Source organism: Heptranchias perlo, chromosome 10, assembly GCF_035084215.1.
Source record: "Heptranchias perlo isolate sHepPer1 chromosome 10, sHepPer1.hap1, whole genome shotgun sequence".
Lineage (NCBI taxonomy): Eukaryota > Metazoa > Chordata > Chondrichthyes > Hexanchiformes > Hexanchidae > Heptranchias > Heptranchias perlo.
The window spans coordinates 21,276,380-21,292,751 of NC_090334.1; the positions used below are offsets into that span (position 1 = coordinate 21,276,380).

At 41.6% G+C, this 16,372-nt stretch overlaps 1 protein-coding gene across 2 annotated transcripts in view; it reads right to left on the minus strand.

The window, feature by feature from the left end:
* The window catches only part of LOC137326328 (cysteine-rich motor neuron 1 protein-like), a 272,715-nt gene extending 256,491 nt beyond the window's left edge, over nt 1-16,224 (minus strand). For both annotated transcript variants that reach the window (XM_067991313.1, XM_067991312.1), the window contains exon 1: nt 15,681-16,224. In XM_067991313.1, the coding sequence (XP_067847414.1) occupies nt 15,681-16,026 (346 nt within the window). In that variant the 5' untranslated portion in view covers nt 16,027-16,224. The remainder of the gene's footprint in view (nt 1-15,680) is intronic.
* Nucleotides 16,225-16,372: the final 148 nt, after the last annotated feature.

Genomic DNA, 16,372 nt, shown 5'->3' on the forward strand with positions numbered 1-16,372 from the left:
AGCACTTTTTCAAGTTAAACCATGACTGCAGGACAAGAGGACACGGACAAACTGGTAAACGGCAAGTTAAGAAATTCACTCAGGAAATGCTCTTTCATACCAAGTGATTAATCTTTCAGGTAAGGTAGTGAAGGCTAAAACTCTGGAGACAGTTAGATGCCATGAAGGATAGAGAAGAGGAGGGCATCCCTCATCTGTATTTATCTTTGTGATTTATATAGATATTATAATAGAGCTTGAGAGATTAAGAATCAAAACATAATGGAGGAGAACCAAACAAAACAAAAGAGCTATAAATCATTTTGTTAAGTAGGTACACAAACATATTTCACGACTATACTTTTTAAATCGAATGGTATAATGTACTCTAAATGTCTTACTCGGTCACACTGTCAATATTCTTGCGTTGGACAAGTTCCTTTAATATGGTAACTTCGTTGGTAATGTCAACAAGACAAGTTGTGTGTGTTAAAATTATGTAATTATAACAATATCACAGAGGTTATGGAACTTCAGCTGAACAGCAGCACCATGTGACCTGTACTAAAGGATAGAAATGTGTTGGATAAGATTAGTGGGGAATAGTATGAAGTAGATTACAATTGATCCAGATTCAACATTAAATTCTAAGGTTTGTAAACTGGGGTCTGGCCAACTAATATTGCCCCAGAAAGCCAAATTTAACAAGAGACTGATTGAAGGGAAGCGTCACTATGTTAAAAAGAGGGAGCCTTCAGCATGTAAATATTTGTCTCTTTAGGCATGGGGTGGATGCAAGATCAAGCCTTCTCGTAAGCAGCCCAGACAACCAACAGCAACTGAGCCATGACACTCCCAGTATTAACATTTAGTTTTGAAAATCTTAGGAATTTAGTGAATTTTCAACAAATGCTTTTTGCTCAATTTTCCAATTTAACTGAAGTATTCCACCAATACAACTATGAGCTCAAGCAACTTCAATACAAGCAGCAATGTTTTCAGAAGTTTAATTTGTATTTTGCACCAAAGTTTAAAATAACATGATTAGAATTGTGTTCTCAGAGAATCTGAAAGGCAGTTTTTGAGCAAAACTGGAACGCAAATGTACACAAATACTGCCTGTCTGGAAAACAGGCATGCAGATGCAACCTGTATATGTAGCAGAGGTTACTCCTGGTATCAATTGAGAAGTAGACAGCGTACATCAAAACCAATAAACTATGACTGTCCCTGGTAAAAGAAAACAGGGACACTAATAGTGTAAACAGCAAAGAAGGGGAAGAATTTCTGAAGTGTGTTCAGGAGAATTTTCTTGATCAGTATGTTTCCGGCCCAATGAGGAAGGAGGCAGAGCTGGATCTGGTTCTAGGGAATGAGGTGGGTCACGTGGAGCAAGTGTCAGTGGGGGATCATTTAGGAAACAGTGATCATCATATCTTAAGGTTTAGATTATTTATGGAAAAAGAAACAAAGCAATCTGGAGTAAAAATACTTAATTGGAGGAGGGCCAATTTCAGTGGGTTGAGAGTAAAGTGGATTAAAAGATTGGCAGGCAAAACTGTAATTGAACAACGGGTGGCCTTTAAAGAAGAGATGGTTTGGGTACGTCGAGATACATTCCCACGAGAAGGAAAGGTAGGACAACCAAAGCCAGACCTCCCTGGATGACGAAAGAGATAGAGAGCAAGATGAAGCAGAAAAAGGGGGCATATGACAGATGTCAGATTGTTAATACAAGTGAGAACCAGGCGGCGTATAGAAAGTTCAGAGGGGAAGTAAAGAAGGAAATAAGAGGGGCAAAGAGAGAGTATGAGAATAGATTGGCAGCTAACATAAAAGTGAATCCAAAAGTCTTCCATAGGCATATAAATAGTAAACAGGTAGTAAGCAGAGTGGTGGGGCCGATTAGGGACCAAAAAGGGGATCTACACATGGAGGCAGAGGTACTGATTAAGTACTTTGCATCTGTTTTTACCAAGGAAGAAGATACGGCCAAAGCCACAATAAAAGGAGGTAGTTGAGATACTGTATTGGATAAAAATAGATAAAGAGGAGGTATGAAAAAGGCTGGCTGTACTTAAAATTGATAAGTCACCCGGTCCAGATGGGATGCATCCAAGGTTGCTGAGGGAAGTAAGGGTGGAAATTGCGGAAGTACTGGCTACAATCTTCCAATCTCCTCCTTAGACACAGGGGTGGTGCCGGAGGACTGGAGAAGTGCAAATGTTACACCCTTGTTCAAAAAAGGATGTAAAGATAAACCCAGCAACTACAGGCCAGTCAGTTTAGCCTCGGAGATGGGGAAGCTTTTTTTTTTATATATTCGTTGATGGGATGTGGGCGTCGCCGGCGAGGCCAGCATTTATTGCCCATTCCCAATTGCCCTCGAGAAGGTGGTGGTGAGCCGCCTTCTTGAACCGCTGCAGTCCGTGTGGTGAAGGATCTCCCACAGTGCTGTTAGGAAGGGAGTTCCAGGATTTTGACCCAACGACGATGAAGGAAAGGCGATATATTTCCAAGTCGGGATGGTGTGTGACTTGGAGGGGAACGTGCAGGTGGTGTTGTTCCCATATGCCTGCTGCCCTTGTCGTTCTAGGTGGTAGAGGTCGCGGGTTTGGGAGGTGCTGTCAAAGAAGCCTCGGCGAGTTGCTGCAGTGCATCCTGTGGATGGTACACACTGCAGCCACAGTGCGCTGGTGGTGAAGGGAGTGAATGTTTAGGGTGGTGGATGGGGTGCCAACCAAGCGGGCTGCTTTGTCCTGGATGGTGTCGAGCTTCTTGAGTGTTGTTGGAGCTGCACTCATCCAGGCAAGTGGAGAGTATTCCATCACATTCCTGACTTGTGCCTTGTAGATGGTGGAAAGACTTTGGGGAGTCACTCGCCGCAGAATACCCAGCCTCTGACTTGCTCTTGTAGCCACAGTATTTATGTGGCTGATCCAGTTAAGTTTCTGGTCAATGGTGACCCCCAGGATGTTGATGGCGGGGGATTTGGCAAAGGCAATGCCGTTGAATCTCAAGGGGAGGTGGTTAGACTCTCCCTTGTTGGAGATGGTCATTGCCTGGCAATGATGTAGAAATGATATTCCGGGACAAAATTAAGAGTCACTTGGACAGGTGTGGATAAATAGGGGAAAGCCAGTACGGATTTGTTAAAGGCAAATCATGTTTGACTAACTTGATTGAGTTTTTTGATGAAGTATCAGAGAGGGTTGATGAGGGCAATGCGGTTGATACTGTGTATATGGACTTCCAAAAGGCGTTTGATTAGGTGCCACATAATAGGCTTGTCAATAAAATTGAAGCCCACGGATTAAAGGGGCAGTGGCAGCATGGTTACGAAATTGGCTAAATAATAGGAAACAGGGGGTAGTGGTGAACGGCTGTTTTTCGGACTGGAGGAAGGTATGCAGTGGTGTTCCCCAGAGGTCGATACTGGGACCACTGCTTTTCTTGATATACATTAATGACTTGGACTTGGGTGTATAGGGCACAATTTCAAAATTTGCAGATGACACAAAACTTGGAAGCACAGTGATAAACTTCAAAAGGACATAGACAGGCTGGTGGAATGGGCAGACACGTGGCAGGTGAAATTTAACGCTGAGAAGTGTGAGGTGGTAAATTTGATAGGAAGAATGAGGAGAGGCAGTATGAACTAAATGGTACAACTCTAAAGGGAGTGCAGGAACAGAGGGACCTGGGGGTATATGTACACAGGTCGTTGAATGTGGCAGGACAGGTTGAGAAAGCAGTTAAGAAAGCATACGGGATCCTGGGCTTTATAAATAGAAGCATAGAGTGCAAAAGCGAGGATGTTATGTTGAACCTTTATAAAATACTAGTTCAGCCACAAGTGGAGTCTTGTGTTCAATTCTGGGCACCGCTCTTAAGGGAGGATGCGACGGCCTTAGATAGGGTGCAAAAAAGATTGACAATAATGGTTCCAGGGATGAGACCCCTCAGTTATGTGGACAGACTGGAAAAGTTGGGATTGTTCTCCTGAGAGCAGAGAAGGTTGAGAGGAGATTTGATTGAAGTGTTCAAAATCATGAAGGGACCAGACAAAGTAAATAAAGACAAACTGTTCCCATTGGTGGAAGGGTCACGAACCAGAGGACACAGGTTTAAGGGGATTGGCAAAAGAACTAAAGATGAAATGAGGAAAAACTTTTTTACGCAGCGTGTGGTTCGGATCTGGAATGCACTGCCTGAAAGAGTGGTGGAAGCAGGGTCAATTTTGGCTTTCAAAAAGGAATTAGATAGGTACCTGAAGGAGAAAAATTTGCAGGGCTACGGGGAAAGAGCAGGGGAGTGGGGCTAACTGGATTGCTCTTGCAGAGATGGGCCGAATGGCCTCCTTCTGTGCCGTAACCTTTCTATGCTTATAGGAGACATTGTAGAGACAGATGATTCATCTGGAAGTGCCATTAAATATGTTGCACAAAATCCCAGAGAAAGCTGTTAATGGTCCCATTTACCATCTACTCATGAGGCCGCATGGTGATTATGGATGAGGAAAGCCATTCAGACCATCTTAGCTTATCCATTCAGAATAGCCCTAAAGCGCCCCCACTGCAGCATCCAATTGGTTTCTCTCCCCTCCCGATCACTGCAACCTCCTTCAGCCATACAACCCTCCTAGATCTCTGCGCTCCTCCAATTCTGACCTCTTATGCATCACCGATTTTCATCGCTCCAGCATTGGCGGCCGTACCTTCAGCTGCCTAGGCCCTTAGCTCTGGAATTCCCTCCCTAAACATCTCCCTCCTCCTTTAAGACGCTCCTTAAAACCTATCAAGCTTTTGGTCACTTGTCCCAATATCTCCTTGTATGGCTCGGTGTCAAATTTTGTTTGCTCCTGTGAACCTCCTTGGGATGTTTTACTATGTTAAAGGCACTATATGAATGCAAGTTGTTGTTGATTCTAGGGATTTTGCCTCCACTATTCTATCTGGGAGTCCATTCCATATGTTGATCACTGTGTGTCAAGAAAAACTTCCTGATATTAGTCCTAAATTTGCCTTTTACCAGCTTAAACCGGTGACCCCTTGTCCTACTCTTGCAATTTAATTTACTCAAGCTACTAACGAAGTAATGAGTTACAACAAACTGATCCAAGGTATGCTTGTAGCATGAGGATGTATTATCTAATTGTGGACACATGGCAAGGCTTTCATCACCTGGCTTTGCATTATTCAAAAGATTGTCCACTTTAGAGACATTCGTAGAAAACAACTAACCCTACTGGTCACTGATGGCAAACTCAATGAATGGTTGGTATTTCATGGTGCTGTTCATCTAGTCACCTGAACTTATTATGGGTCTGGAGCTGGGGCATGACTATATTCAGGTGAAATGGCAATTTAAGGATTCCATTTTAATCTTTTATCAATACAAATGTCCAGGATCCATGTTACTTATATCGTTGAATTATGACATTGGGCTGTTTAAGTCTTCAGTGTAAGACTGAACTGTACACATTGTAAAAAGCTCAATAAAAATATGAACCTGCACCTTCTCTTGCCAGTTAGGTTACCAGCCAATTTTTAAACATACTTTTATTTGGTAGCAACATCAACTGCCAGGTGAAAATATTTTCCTATCGGCTGCAATGAGCTACCACCAAAGAAATGGAATTAACCAACCCATCTCCAGACCTTTTTTGTGCGTGCGCGCCAAGAGGGGGATTAACAAATGAACAAAATAAAAAAGTCCTTCCTGCAACTAAGCCCCTACTGCTTACTGGGTGTTTGAAAAAAAAAAGTGCATCCTGAAAATTGCTTGAAAAATAAAAGCCAAAACGCCCCCCCCCCAAAAAAAATGAGAAGATCAAAAAATCAAAGGGTTAAATGCATCTTCTATTCGTGGATGCTCATCACGCTTAAAATGGCTGAACAAGTCTTCCTCCCCCTCCCCCTCCCCCTCCCCCCACCCCCTAGTCAGATCCTTATCTTGGAAGGATAACATTACTCAGAAGTGTAACAGCTAACTATTTTTTTTCATCAGAATCAAATATCTCTATAATCAAACCATCTGAAGATTGTGAAAGTACTGTGACAAGTCACATATTCATTTTATGAAGTTTGACACACTTTCAGTGCACTATTACCATGACCAAATGAAAATTTTCAATTAGTATTACAGAAAACGAATCACTTTTTGCTGGAATCTAACCAACATATTTAAGCAATAAACAACACCTGTACACATTATAACATGAAAAATTGAGTCTAGACTGTTTAACTGAACATTCTAGAAGAGAAACTTAGCAAACTGAAAAGGCTAAGCAGTTTGAGACCTCTGACTGAATTACCTAGACTCAACTCTCAGTAATGTGTTCAGGTAAGTTCGTTAATGTTATTCAATGAATGTCAAAAAGAAATTCCCTCCCCAATTTGCTTACACCTTGTTGTATACTTTCCGTACATATCAGGTAATAGCAGGATTGCTCCAATGCTACCAATAATGTTCACTGGTTAACATAACCTCTAATAACATATCTTATGAGGACATCTTCAGTTGGCCTGATTGTATTCCATTGAGGCTGGAGTTGAAAGTTTGGCATTCAACCAATCAGCATCTTGCATTTTCCAACACTGTAATTGCAATTCAAAACCAAAACACAATCCAACAGTTTATTTCCAACCACCACACTAAAATGAAATAGATCATTTGCAGTTTGCTTATTTATAAAAGTTGCACCAATTCATTTGAATTTTTACATGAAAACAGAGGCTTTCTGTTGATTTCATAACAAGGAATACATTTGTCAGATACATGGGTGAATACATTGCATCTTGAATAAGTGGATGAATATTAAACATTTGTGGATTTTCATGACATTTTTCTACAATTTATTAGAAATATACAAGTGTGTGAAATACTGTAGCAAATCAGGTCAGCTGTTAAACAAATGTTAACAAACAAGCCTCAAAAAGAGCAGGCTTTGTATAAACTTAGTAATTAGTACACATGCAAAAAGAAATAGGAGTAAAGTCGGCATCAAGTGCAGCATTGCTAAAATCTAGAATCTGGTCGCCAGCATCCTACTGTTAAGTGTTTTACTGCTGTGATAATTAAATTGCTTGCCACTCCTCAGTATAAATCAGAACAAAATGACCACATATTAATAATTCATTGACAGGTGTAGGTTCTATCATGAACTTAGCTGCTGATGACGTCAGACAGGATTAACAAAACAAAATAATGTTATAAATCTGAATATCTGCAGACATTTCACTTGACTATTTTTATTTACAGTGGTGAAAATAAATTTTAATTGAGAGTCCAATTTGATAAATTGACACGGTCAGCGCACAACTGAACACAGTTTAGACTGTAAGAAAAGTGAAATATGCACAACTTCATTGAACAGAATAAATCAACTTTCCTAACCAGACAAGATTCCTGTTACTAAAATTTGGAGTGAATAGATCACTGATGGTTATTGACATGGTTTTTTTTTCGACCCACAAATAGTTGTTGATTCCAGAATCAAATCAAAGTTTTGCAACTGCAAATTAGGGGAAAATTGTTTTCAAATTGAGGTTACAACAAGAGACAAAAGCTTTAGTGGCTGAAAATCCCAGTATGGAATATTTTTGCTGCAAAGGTTTGTTCCCATTACTAATAAATTTATTTTTCCTTTGGCATTAACTACCTTTCCTTTAACCTCCTTGGCAGCCCTCCTTTCCACGCCATCCAAAGTTTTGAACATGTGCATCAGAGGTACTGCAACTTTGGAGCACGAGGAAATAACATTTCTTGCTGTTCCAGTTATTCCAAATTATTCAAAAAATAGCTGATCATAAAAAAGGAAATAATATTTAGTGGCGTGCCTCAAAGCCAAAAAAAGCCACTGCCCTTTATCCCCGTAAGAAACAAAGATTGAAATAAGAGTCTTTTTATCATAGTACAGTACAGATTCCTAATTGAAAGGAATCTGGCACAATTAATTCATGTACCAAATGTACATTGAATTTAGTATCCGAATGTATAATATTTCTAGGAAAAGGTATCTGAAGTAAGAGCAGTGTAAGCAGATCTACCAAGCCTGCCCAGATCCTATATTTCATCCCTTTTCTGTTCCAAAGATACAGATGCAGCTTGTTTAAATGAACATTCTCCTCCTTTAAGATTGACTGTACTTCTCTGAAGCGGCCTGGGACATTATTCGACATTATAGTTGCTACATAAATGCAAGTTGTTAATTCTCCTTTGGGGGGGGCGCGCGGAGAAAAGGGGGGAAAGAAAAAGTTAAATTCTTCTTTGATCTCACCAATTCCCTGTCGGGAAGAAAGGAAGTAGCTTCCTTGGAGGATTTTGCTAATAGCTCTCTGTAACCGGCTCCCAAGAAGTACATTAGAGCAGCACATGGTGACTCGTGTACCAGTCATCAACTTGATTACTTGTGGGATGATGGTGGGGTGGGGAGGGGGGTGGGTGCGGGGGCGGAGAGCACATAGTGACAAGCTCCGAATCTCCCCTCAATAGTACAGCTAAGAACAAGAACACAGCATATTTTTGTTTTATTCGTTCATGGGATGTGGGCGTCGCTGGTGAGGCCAGCATTTATTGCCCATCCCTAATTGCCCTTGAGAAGGTGGTGGTGAGCCCCCTTCTTGAACCACTGCAGTCCGTGAGGTGAGGGTTCTCCCACAGTGCTGTTAGGTAGTGAGTTCCAGGATTTTGACCCAGCGACGATGAAGGAACGGCGATATATTTCCAAGTCGGGATGGTGTGTGACTTGGAGGGGAACGTGCAGGTGGTGTTGTTCCCATGTACCTGCTGCTCATGTCCTTCTAGGTGGTAGAGATCGCGGGTTTGGGAGATGCTGTCGAAGAAGCCTTGGCGAGTTGCTGCAGTGCGTCCCGTGGATGGGACACACTGCAGCCACGGTGCGCCGGTGGTGAAGGGAGTGAATGTTTAGGGTGGTGGATGGAGTGCCAATCAAGCGGGCTGCATTGTCCTGGATGGTGTCGAGCTTCTTCAGTGTTGTTGGAGCTGCACTCATCCAAGCAAGTGGAGGGCATTCCATCACACTCCTGACTTGTGCCTTGTAGATGGTGGAAAGGCTTTGGGGAGTCAGGAGATGAGTCACTCGCTGCAGAATACCCAGCCTCTGACCTGCTCTTGTAGCCACAGTATTTATGTGGCTGGTCCAGTTAAGTTTCTGGTCAATGGTGACCCCCAGGATGTTGATGGTGGGGGATTCGGCGATGGTAATGCCGTTGAATGTCAAGGGGAGGTGGTTAGATTCTCTCTTGTTGGAGATGGTCATTGCCTGGCACTTGTCTGGCGTGTATGTTACTTGCCACTTATCAGCCCAAGCCTGGGTGTTGTCCAGGTCTTGCTGCATGCGGGCACGGACTGCTTCATTATTTGAGGAGTTGCGAATGGAACTGAACACTCTGCAATCATCACCGAACGTCCCCATTTCTGACCTAATGATGGAGGGAAAGTCATTGATGAAGCAGCTGAAGATGGTTGGGCCTAGGACACTGCCCTTAGGAACTCCTGCAGCAATGCCCTGGGGCTGAGATGATTGGCCTCCAACAATCAATACCATCTTCCTTTGTGCTAGGTATGACTCCAGCCACTGGAGAGTTTTCCCCCTGATTCACATTGACTTCAATTTTACTAGGGCTCCTTGGTGCCACACTCGGTCAAATGCTGCCTTGATGTCAAGGGCAGTCACTCTCACCTCACCTCTGGAATTCAGCTCTTTTGTCCACGTTTGGACCAAGGCTGTAATGAGGAATGGCACTAAGAATAATTTTAGTGTTACCTGAGAGTAGTCAAATATTCCATACACTGTAAAAGTGGTTTGTCTGGCTACTTATCTGCTCTATTTACATGAGTATATTTGGATTTAAATGTATTCTTCAGTGTAATTTTTGCACAAAAAAAAAATCAGTATATATGTACTACCTTAAAAAACTAAGAATTAAGTTTGGTAGCAATTTGTTATCTCACCAATCCTGCCATTTGCAATGTAGTTATGCATTGCTGACCACCTGCACCATGGCCTTGTGTCATAAGGTTCCAAATGATACCACAACAGTAGGCTTACCATTAATGTTTGTCACTCTACCTAACCCAGAGATGGGGGAGAAAGGAGAATAAGCTCACATTGAGATCAATTCTACAGTGTTTCTTACTTTTATTTCCCCCTGAATAATTTCACCCTCCGACCCTGCATTGCCTGACAGCACTGATCCCCGGCTGGGGTTGTGCTACCACGGTGCCAGTTGCTCTCTTTTTTTTGCACCAGCCACGTATGAGCCGACAACAGCGTGTGTCACCAGCCTGTTTGACCGCAGGTGGAGACATCATAGTTGTGCCCACTTTCCTCTGATGTTCGCATTTGCGTACTCCCATGGATATTAATCAGGTTTGTAGATTCTGGATGATTTTTCTCTCCCTATACCAAGGGTTAGGAGGCCAACGATAGCAGCCTATTGCCGTAGCAGCTAAAACCAGCACAGACCAGGGAACCAGTGTATGTAGTATACTTGGATTTTCAAAATGCATTCGATAAGGTGCCACACAAAAGGTTGTTACACAAGATAAGGGCTCATGGGATGGGGGGGGGGTAATATATTAGCATGGATAGAGGATTGGTTAATGGACAGAAAACAGAGAGTAGGAATGAATGGATCATTTTCAGGTTGGCAGGCTGTCACTAGTAGGGTGCCGCAAAGATCCGTGCTTGGGCCTCAGCTTTTTACAATCTATATTAATGACTTAGATGAAGGGACCGAGTGTAATGTATCCAAGTTTGCTGATGATACAAAGCTCGGTGGGAAAGTAAGCTGTGAGGAGGACACAGAGAGTCTGCAAAGGGATATAGACAGGTTAAGTGAGTGGACCAGAAGGTGGCAGATGGAGTATAATGTGGGGAAATGTGAGGTTATTCACTTTGGTAGGAAGAATAGAAAAACAGAAGATTTTTTTTAAATTGTGAGAAACTAGTAAATGTTGGTGTTCAGAGAGATTGGGTGTCCTTGTACATGAAACACAAAGTTAACATGCAGGTACAGCAAGCAATTAGGAAGGCAAATTGTATGTTGGCCTTTATTGCAAGGCAGTTGGAGTATAAGAGTAAGGAAATCTTTCTGCAATTGTACAGGGCTTTGGCGAGACCACACCTGGAGTACTGTGTACAGTATTGGTCTCCTTAACTAAGAAAGGGTATACTTGTCTTAGAGGTGATGCAACAAAGGTTCACTAGATTGATTCCTGGGATGAGGAGAGATTGAGTAAAATGGGCTTATATTCTCTGGAGTTTAGAAGAATGAGAGGGGTTTCTCATTGAAATGTATAACATTCTTAGAGGGCTTGACAGGGTAGAGGCTAAGAGGTTGTTTCCCCTGGCTAGGGGGTATAGTCTCAGGATAAGGGATCGGCCATTTAGGGCCGAGGTGAGGAGGAATTTCTTCACTCAGAGGATGGTGAATCTTTGAAATTCACTACCGCAGAGGACTGTGGATGTTCAGTCATTCAGTATATTCAAAACTGAGATCGATAGATTTTTGTACATTAAGGGTATGAAGGGATATGGGGGTCAGGCGGGAAAGTGGAGTTGAGGTCAAAGAGCAGCCATTATCTTACTGAATGGCGAAGCAGGCTCGAGGGGCCGTATAGTCTACTCCTGCTCCTATTTTGTTTTATGTTCTTATGTTCAAACCTTTCATTTTTGTGGTCTGTATCGCTAAGATAATAGCAAGTTCAACTCAGAGCCAGAGGAATCATCCCAATAACGTTAAATACGAAATTAAATGCATTCTTTTGAAAAGTACCATTAAGCAGAAAACATTGGCATTAAAACCAAATGGACAAAGCACAGAATGAAAACATCACAATGATATCATAATGCCTGAATGTTACTTGGTTTTACCCATATGAATTGGGCCATACTTGCTTTCTTCATAAGACAAAACAGAATATTACAAACAAGGAAGTGGAGTCTGTATTTCAGTTCAGTTGTGATAAAGATCCAGTCTCTCTCAAGTGAAATAGAACCTAGATCCTACTCACTAATGTGTAACAGCCTGTATTTATTTTGGATCTAACCCAGCTTGTTGAGACTTTTTGGAGCTTCCTGAAGTGTTTTTTTCTGTTTTATGATAGTTTGAGCTAATCCCATTAAAACAGGTCTACAGTAATTGTTTTCTCCTTTAAACTGAACTAAAAGGAAACATTTGCAGGGCTACGGGACTAATTGGATAGCTCTTGCAAAGAGCCTGCATAGGCACGATGGCCTTCTGTACTGTATGATTCCATGAATCCACTATAGCCAAATAATCCAGTTTAGTCACTCAACCTGCTATTAAATCTTTAGAAATGTTTCATACCCCACCATTACTATTAGTAGAGCCACTGGTATGTTCTTTTTCGTCAATGAGGCATGATTTGTTTCACCACTCTTTGCAACTTAAACCCAAAAATATTTAAAGTCAGAAACAAATAGGTTAAGATAGCAATGAAAAAGGTCATTGCCAGGTGAGTTAAATCACTATCACTGGGAATCATTCAGACATGCCTGCAAAATCTCTTTTAACTTTGGAAATAGTTGAACTTGACAGCTGGAAATCTTATTGACTTACTGTAAAAAGGTGAGTAAAACACATCAAGGGAAGATGTGGATGAACTGAAGAATGTCTGGCTTCAGGGAGAACCGCCGTGTTATATGAACATTCTTCTGTCAAAATTCTACTGGTATACGCTTTAAAGAATGCACAACTAGGTCTTTGCCGACATTTCAATCTTGATTTATAACCTAATAAAAAGGCAGCTTTGTTGACCAACACAAGAAGTTTGTGTATTTTACGGTTGCAAATGGTAACTGGAATAGTTATTAAAAAGAAGACGACTTGCATTGATATAATGCCTTTCATGACCTCAGGATGTCCCAAAGCACTTTACAGTCAAAAGTACTTTTGATTTGTAGTCACTGTTGTAATGCAGGAAACTGCAGCACACACAGCAAAGCCCCACAAACAGCAATGTGATAATGATCAGGTAATCTGTTTAATGATGTTGGTTGGTCGATAAATATTGGCCAGGACATGGGGGGAGAACTCCCCTGCTCCTCTTTGAAATTGTGCCATGGGATTGTTCATGTCCATCTGACAGAGCAGGCATTGGCTTAACATCTCATACAAACGGCGGCACCTCCGACAGCGCATCACTCCCTCAGCATTGCACTGGAGTGTCAGCCTAGATTTTGTACAGTTAGATAATAGAAGACTATTTCACACAAATGAGTAACTAAAGTGGTAACTTATGTTAAATAATACTCAGTTATCACATGTTGTTCCACACTTAGAATCAAAGTAATATTTAAGATTCCACTAGGAGCTGTGCACCCAGAGAATTGTTCCCCGCTAGTTGTACTGAATCCCAGACATTCTTTCATTCATTCTAAAGCACAATGCAACTCACTCGTGCCTGTGAAAGTTCTAATTCATGCCCATGGTGTTTATGAAAGAATTACTGCAACTTAAAATGACTGGTGAAATATCCTCATTTCGTTTCAAAAGAAAAAAAAACTTTAAAAGACATATAATTTCAAATCATTCTAAACAAAATCTACATATCATACAATAGAACTGTAGTTCTTAAATAAAATGAAGCTTTCACAATCATGTAGCTATTAATACCCAGTTTGCACCACAGTCTGATTTTAATCTCTGAGCACCCTATCGTAAAAGAGCCAGCAGTGGAAACTGGCTCCTTTAATCCTGCAATAACAGTTAAAAAAATTATATGCAATATTTTCACTGCATACTTTTTTCAAATCTTTTTAAACGTTCACTTTTTTCAAACTTAACATCTGAAAATTTACTTCCCGCAAATTTCCAATGTTGTGCACGACAGTGGAATTTGGCAAATCAACAGAATGTTACTTCACTCAGAACACTCTTAGGAAACATCAAAAACTTGACGTAATTTTCTTTTTTGATTTCTGTCTTTGTACAATTCTCAAATGGTTATTCTAGAACCACTGCAGGTTTGGTTTAAAATCAATTTACCAGCTGCCATACAAAAATGAATATTGGGCAGCTTTAGCATAGAGAAGAGCTGATTATTTGTCAATTCTCAACTTTCAAGTGTTGTGCTTTTTTGCCCATTTAGCAGCTAACTTTTGATAACAAATTTACATTGTATTGTTGTGCACTTTTGTCAATTAAAAAGGTTGCAATTGCAATGACTGCCTCACAAGGACATCGTGGATGGCCCCCTCTACAGCTCAGTTGAGACAAATCATGAGTCACAATTCCTAGCTGTTTGAGATTCATGCAATTTTCAAACATGTTTTTATACTGGCCCAGAATTTGCTGGAGCAGGGCATCGCGTGGCATGCGCCGTGAGTTGGATTTTCTTCCTCACCCTTCAGCTCCATTTATTTTTTTGCATCGCAAATTTATGGAAGTGCGAATTGATAACGGCGCGGCAAGGTCAACGGGGCATCTGGGACCTTGGAGAACGACAGGACCAACACGATCTCCTTAACCGATTAAATTTAAAGATAGAGAAACAGAGGGAACGACGGAGAAGGAAATAGGGTGAATTACAGACAAATTAGATACAGAAAGAGAAATAATGAGAGGGAAAGAAAAATTAGATTAAGAGTCAGAGGGAAAAAAGAGACAGAAAGAAAAGTAAGCAAATAAATTTAACATTTAAAAAAACCTCAAGGTACAATTTACTATCCGCAGGAATGAGACTCCACAGTTTCAACCATTCCCTTTCTGGGCCTCCGAAGTTGAGTTATGTTACTTGAACAAAAATCACCCCATTAACAGGGTCCTTACGCTGTGAAATAGCAGCCTTAACTTTCTGCGGCGAGTTTAATTCGTATTTACATTGCAAATCCAACAATTTCTTGACACTCATGGGGAGGTTGACAGCAAGATTCTGTTTTTGCAAGGCTAATTGCGGAGCGGCACAAATCGTCCAGCAATTTGTGGCGATTCGCAACTCACCAAGTAAAATGCTTACGTTGAAACTGCCATCGCAAACAACATTCGTGAAACTTTCAAAACATTAATTTGGCTGAAAGGGTGTTTATCCTTGACTACAACTTTAATGTAAACATATAAACGCATAGTTGAACAGCCCACACTGCTACTGTTAAGTGTTACACATAGCCAGTGCACTAAACACACGTAATTTACAAATTGCCCCATTTCTTATTTTTAAGTAAATTCTTTGCTGATTCTTCAGCCTTCATCCCGACCACTAACAAATATCAAAAGATCGGTGGCACTGCATCAATCATTCACCAGCTTGCGATTAATTGTTTTTAAAACGGTATCCGGCATTCACAATTTTCAAAACAGCTTTGATAGATGTATCACGTCTCCTTAGCACAGTAACATAGATTACACCTTTGAAACTAAATCGTGATAGAATTCCGTAGCAAGTTTAAGTTTGGTTTGTTTTTAACAAGTTGCACCGTTTGGTGGCGTTATCCTGGAACAACATTTTCTCTCAGGTGAGCAAACTGACAGCCAGGTATCTTAATCCGCCTTATTGCAGCTCTTTAAATCAAACGCATAGATGCATCCAAAACCCACCATCAACATTCATGCACTTGACTATATTTTGCTAATTTAAATCTGTGCGAATGCAATCCGAAAATAGCCGAATAAAGTGTGAAAGAAAATGAGTTCCTGAAACTGGTTGCTCACCTTTGCAGACTCCTATTAACGGCCCTCGGTAAAGTCCGGAGCTGCTATCCCCGTCTTCCCCTTCCTCAATACCGGGCAGGCTTTCAGTCACACACCACAGTCCCGTGTCACATTTGCCGAACTCAGCGTCCAGGTCGCCGCACGTACCCCCCTTCTGCTTGGCGCACATCAGGCAGCAGTCGCAGGCGTCCAGGACCTTCCCACCGGGGCAACCTCGCGGCTCCTCGCACCGTTCCCGGTTGCATGGCTGGCAGTCGCGTGCCGGTCCACTCACGGCGCGCCAACAGCTGGACCACAACAAGCAGACCGCAAGCAATCCGGCGCCGTCACACGGCTTCCTCAACATGACAACCCCAAAAGAGACGATATTTATAATAAACTTTTTAAAAGGTGTCTGAACTGCAGAACCGTAAGGTCACTTCCCCTTTGCCTTGACACTTAAAGCTCCCCAGGTTGTTCCCAGTGTTCCACGAATGCGCATTTAAAACCAGAATGTTATTAGTTTTTCCCTGCCCCACAATAAAAGAAAAAAATTCTCACTAGGTTTTTTTTTTCCTCCCCTCCCACCCCCTCCCTGACTCTGGAGCTCCAGTCCTTATTTTTAATGCACTGTCAAAATAGCCGCGGCTGTGCGATTTTAGTGAAGCAAACTGCAAATGCGCTTCTCGATCCTGTCGCTATTTCTCTCTCTC